This window comes from Elaeis guineensis, chromosome 2 (assembly GCF_000442705.2).
Source record: "Elaeis guineensis isolate ETL-2024a chromosome 2, EG11, whole genome shotgun sequence".
Lineage (NCBI taxonomy): Eukaryota > Viridiplantae > Streptophyta > Magnoliopsida > Arecales > Arecaceae > Elaeis > Elaeis guineensis.
The window spans coordinates 93,941,614-93,947,188 of NC_025994.2; the positions used below are offsets into that span (position 1 = coordinate 93,941,614).

General features: G+C 38.5%; 1 protein-coding gene across 3 annotated transcripts; it reads right to left on the reverse strand.

The window, feature by feature from the left end:
- Nucleotides 1-565: 565 nt before the first annotated feature.
- On the reverse strand, nt 566-2,999 carry LOC105050687 (squamosa promoter-binding-like protein 13). 3 transcript variants are annotated; one of them, XM_010930802.4, is made up of 2 exons: nt 2,469-2,986; nt 566-980 (listed from the first exon to the last, which is right to left on the reverse strand). In XM_010930802.4, the coding sequence occupies exons 1-2, from the start codon at nt 2,813-2,815 to the stop codon at nt 782-784; spliced, it is 546 nt and encodes a 181-aa protein (XP_010929104.1). In that variant the 5' UTR covers nt 2,816-2,986; the 3' UTR covers nt 566-781. The 3 variants fall into 3 exon arrangements, with proteins under 3 accessions (XP_010929104.1, XP_010929112.1, XP_010929118.1); XM_010930810.4 differs by having other exon boundaries at nt 713-985; nt 2,469-2,999; XM_010930816.4 differs by lacking the exon at nt 566-980 and adding an exon at nt 2,032-2,401 and having other exon boundaries at nt 2,469-2,997.
- Between the last annotated feature and the right edge of the window lie 2,576 nt (nt 3,000-5,575).

Genomic DNA, 5,575 nt, shown 5'->3' on the forward strand with positions numbered 1-5,575 from the left:
CCGAAGCACTTGCATTTTGGCTCATATATGCCTAATAAAACCATCAAATGAGGTCAGAATCCACGTCTCATGTTATCTTTCATGCTCCAGACCTGGATACCGGAAAAGCAAACCCTTAGATAACCACCAGACCATGAGAAAGATCTCTTGGATGGTCTATTATTCTCAAGCAACGTATAATAGATGCTTCCAACCCTCCCAATTCAAAGTGAAGGCATTTGTCTTGACAACTGGTACTGCAAGTCTAAGAAAAAAGTTAAAAGAAAGGACACCTAGCGCTTGCAATGCAATCTATCCTCATGTTCAGGATACTCAAATCAATACACCTGTAAATATGAAGCAGAGCACCAAATTGCATAAATCTGACACCGGATTTGTCAAGTAGACACCATGGTCCGCCGCAAGCATTCTGAGGTTTTTAACATGGTCCAATGACATCCATCCAGGATCCCGATATGGTGTACGTATATATGTTGTCATACAGTTTTAAGTATGTCGCAGAGAATAGACAACACTTAGTTGAGTAGAAAATAGAATACCACAATTACTCATTATTCATGTCAAGTGAGAAAACACAACTTAAATAGATTAACCATATATGTAATTACAATTACTAAAGTATCGCAACCACAACAACGCTGCAGCAGTGGTACTAAGCTTGAAGTACTACTCAAATACATTTCTTCTACACAAATTGATAGAGAAATCTGGCATTAGTTAGTACAGAAGCCACTGCATGACAGAAGAGAGAGAGCATGATTAAATGGGAATAATCAATAGCTTATCTGATCTGGAAATGCTTGTAGGTGGGATTTCCAGGGAGGTTTATCTGAATCCTCCCATCTTGATCAGCCTGCCTGCAGCGGCTGGATCCCTCTCCCTGTGATTCAGCAGAACTCTTTCTGCGCCGCTCATTGTGGCCAGCCAGGCGTCTACGGCAACTCCTCTTAGAGTCATCAAACTCTGATATCTCATGGAACCTGCACTGAGCATCTTACAAGGAATAAGCACAAAAGAAAATCTTGAAATACTGGAAAGACAGAAGATTGACCAATTGCTGCATGAATATGGATTTAAGTATCAAATCAACATAAATATAGAGATTTTAATTCAACAAACTATAAAACATGTCTACAGAATTCAGTGACACATATCTAGAAGCCAACTACTTCATTCTTTCCAGAAAAGCAAGTGCAGAAAATCAATTACTTTTATGTTTAGAAAAGAAGTAACTGTCATATATAAGGAGTTCGCCATCTCAATTTCAAATTATATAGGCTGAATATCACAAATGACTCTAGCAGGACAAAAATATAGTAGTTAGAGCTCACATATTTTGGAGAGGAAAAATATAGACAAGACGCTTAGCAATTCATCAGCCAGATACTTGATGGAACTGTCCTCAAACATATGGGTACTTTTAGAAATAGGATATTCGACGACATCATTTTGGATACTACATATTTAACTCCCCGCGAACAAAGTTTTTTTTTTTTTTTTTTTTTTCTTTCGAAAAGTAAATCTTCACAGATCCACCTTAATTGTGCTGAGAGTGCTAAACAAAATTGATCATAGAATGTCTAGCATTTCCAGAGGATGCACTCGTGATGGGATCAAAACATGACATTGGTCCACATTAGCCGGTAGTACAGGAATCTTCTAAAGTGCCAGAATAAAGCATGGCAATAACTCTAAAATTCGTAAAACTAAGAAAAGTCAACGGTGCTCGACCATCATTCCTGTATCCTACAAGCCAAGACACCGGCAAACAAGAATGCGCCCTCCTTCTCAAATGCTCCAAATATACACCTAAATCCTGTTAAGTTCTGTAGAATTAAACTTTGTGTCACAATTAACTTCACCTGGGTAGCTCAAGTTCTAGAAGAACAAAAGAAATGAACATAGCAGGCTCCAAATCAGCAGTCAATTATATATCTAACATCGAAGTGCTTTCCGATAGAAACAAAATCCAGCAGCAATTGCTCTCCATCCATTGAGAACACAAGAAGACAACATAGCTTAGCATCCGTGAGCATTAACAGAACATCAATATATAAGATTAGAGTATCAGAATTCCACATACTGTAACCAAACAACATATCTAACAACTAAACATCAGCCAAAAATAAGAAAAAGAACCGGGTCCAAGTAGTATCAAAAAGCTCCAAGTTACCACTCTTCCCTCTTTCTCTTCGGGAAAAAGATCGAAAAGGGAAAGGAAAGAGAGAAACAAAGAACGAAAGGCAACTTGGATGGCAATCACGAAAGCTATTGGGATCGGCTCTGCATTAAAATTCCCCTGAAGGTCAATTATGGTTCACAGTGACGCGTTTGTTCCTTCATTTTTGTTTTTTTCTTCTTTTCTGTATTTGTGGATGGAATAGTTGGCTGGAAGATTCCCCTGAAATTAACGGAATTAGAGGAGAAAAAAGAGAGGGTCGGAAATGGTAACGTGGAGGAGAAGCGACCTGCTGCATTGCTGGCAGAAGCGTTGGCGGAGGCCGGCGACGATAACGACGGGGGCCTTGGAGTGGGCCTCGCACACCTTGTGCCGCCGGTGGTACCTCTTGGCCTCCGTCAGATCGGCGGTGCACTTCTCCGCCTGGCAGCACGGCTGGGACGCCCCCCCGCCGCCCGATCCCCGCCGGGCCGCGGAGGAAGCAGGAGCAGGAGCGGGGGGCCGCCTCTTCTTGTCCTCCTCCTCCCCGGCCGCGACCTCCTCCTCGTCGCCGCCGTCGGCGGCAGCGGCGGCGGCGCCCTTCCGGGCCTTCTCCTTCCCGCTCCGCTTGGGCTCCGAGGGCGGTCGACGCTCCATGGGGATGCGGGAGTCGTGGGGAGGAGGGAAGGGAAGGAGATTTGGGGAGGAGATCGTGGGGGAGTGGGCAAAAGGTGAAAAAGGAGGGGAACGGCCGCGGGTCTGTGAGGACCACAGAGCCCCCAGTCACCCTTCACCATATTTTTTCCCCTTGTTTGTTGTCAGTAGATCGCTAGGTAGAGAGGCGGACGGGGGGTAGTGGTAAGCACAAAGAAGATAAACGAGTAACTGGTTAAGGTTCCATTAACGCCGTCATCCCGTTCCAGTGGGCCCTGTGGTTACCATTGTTAACCGTTATTAGAAGGTAACGACAATCAGATAATCACCGCACACGATTATTATTACATCGGGAAGTGGAGCTGGTTCCTGGCTTCTTCTCGCCATCTCATTATCAAAATAATAATAATTATAACCATACGTGATAATCATTGAAAATACCTTTTTTTAATATTTAAAAGGAAAAAAAACTTTTGACATAATTAATTATTTATAATAATATTACTTTATGATTAATTATTTTATAATATTATATGATAATTTAATATTTTAAAATATTCAAATAAAAATAGATATTCAAGACAGTACAAAAATATTTTTCTTAGAGAACTAGAGATAACACACTACAACTCAATTTTTAACTTAAAAGTAGCTCTTCAGATAAATTTTATATAAAAGTATCATCCATTCTAAATATAAATTAAAAGCAACTATCCATTTTCGCTGAAATTATTCTTTTATCCTTATACCCTTTAAACCACTACAGTATTACATTATTATAGTACAGTATTCTTTTACTATAAAATAGTATTACATTATATTAATATAATATTCTTTTATAATAATACAGTATTGCTTTATTATATTATATTAGTATAGTATTTTTTTATAATAAAATAGTATTATATTATATTAGTATAGTATTTCTTTATAATAATGCAATGTTAGTTTATTGTATTATATTAGTACAGTATTTCTTTACAATAAGGTAGTATTATATTATCATAATATAGTATTCTTTTATTTTAGTATTACTTTACAACAATATAGTATTGCTTTATAATTGTATAGTATTACTTTACAAAAGCATAGTGTTACTTTTATTATAGTATAGTATTATTTTATAATAATATAGTATTACTTTATAATAGTATAGTATTGTCTTATAACTGCAAGAGTAATTAAATCATTTCACCTTATTTTGATAGTTGCTTTGAAGTTATGTTTCAAATCGATATAATCTTTTATTTGAAACTTAAGTGGATAGTTATTTTTAAGTTTAAATTGAATTAAGTATTTTTCATTAATTTTTTCTATTTTTTTCTTCTCAACTTGAAAAAAATACTAGTAAAGGAATAATTGACGAAGTAGGCTCATGCACATGAGATATCACAACCATCTATTCAGGTATCTTTAATGATAATAGTGAATAATATATTTAATAGATAAAATCATTCTTTCATAGTTTAAGTAAAATTTATTTAATTAAATATCCATATATAATGCCAACAAGAAAAAGATCACCTGTTATTTCTATCTTAAAGCTTTTATATAAAATAAATAACACCTGACATTAATTAAAATGAAAAGGCAAAAACTATGCAAGTGTTTCTTATCCAAAAAAAACTAATAAGATAGGATAATTATTCATATGTCCATAATAGTGAATAGTAAAAAAAAAAATTAAGTTCGATATTCCATGTCCAGACAATGGAAAAAAAAAGCCATATTGCGTCCACCGTTGCACTTGTACAAGGGACCGCAGAATACAAGAAAGCATTATTTTTTTTTCAAAAAAAAAAGAGAGAGAAGTTTCATCATCATAGTCTCGTTCCCTAACGGCCGTTACAATATCACGCCGGTGTTACATATCACGATGCTCGGGAGGAGTCGGTAAAAAAAAAAAAGAGAGAGAGAGAGACAGGCGGAAGGGTAGGACCCATAAGGGCAGTTCCAGCACTCCTACGGAACCAAGCAACGTATAAAACCTTTTATGCAAGTTGGCAACCGGCGATCACAGATGGAAGGGGATGATGGTTCGGTGTCCAGCAGGAACAGACAAACACCTATTTAAGTGCCGCATAGGAGCATCAATGCGGGAATCTCGGACCCATGGGTGGCTCCTCCGGACTAAACTGGTGGTCGTGGGCGGCGCACGAGAAGGCCGACCCCCAGCCCCACCCTTTGGGGTTTGAGAGCGACCGGAGCGACTTTAATTTAAGAGGCCTTCTTCGAGGTAGTACGACAACTAGAGCAGCAGCGGCAGCTCTGCACCCCGCGTGAGGGCACTGACTCAACTTGCGCCACTGAGCCACCGACACGTGACTTTTCGTGCATCGTACACGTGCCCACTCCTTTAATGCGTCTCCAGCTCCGCTGATCGTTGTGCTCTACTGCTCTCCGTGCTCTCTCTCTCCCCCCTCTCTGTACTTTTACTTCCTGCTCCTCTAAACCTTCAGTCGTCTTATGTTACTTCTCTTCACCTTTTTACGTCGTTGATGCTGCTTTCACGCAAATCCATCGTCATCTATTGGCCCTAACGAGTTTCTTGCGAATTTTATTTTCTGAAAATAAATCTATATGCACATATTGCATAAATTATGTTTTCTGCTGAATAGTCGCTGTGTAAACGAGGCATGCAGAGTCATTTACCTAGTTGTGAATGAAAACGAGATTCATTAGATTTGGATTGCATCTTTAATGTCAAAAAAAAAAAAAAAAAAAAAAAAAATTACGGCATTAAAGACCAAATCATATCTCATA

Bases quoted from the DNA above. Each gene is read 5' to 3' on its own strand.
- LOC105050687 (XM_010930802.4), bottom strand. From the start codon at position 2,815: ATGGAGCGTCGACCGCCCTCGGAGCCCAAGCGGAGCGGGAAGGAGAAG. The intron at 981-2,468 runs GTCGCTTCTCCT...TGCTCAGTGCAG, and splicing joins TTCTGCCAGCAATGCAGCAG to GTTCCATGAGATATCAGAGT.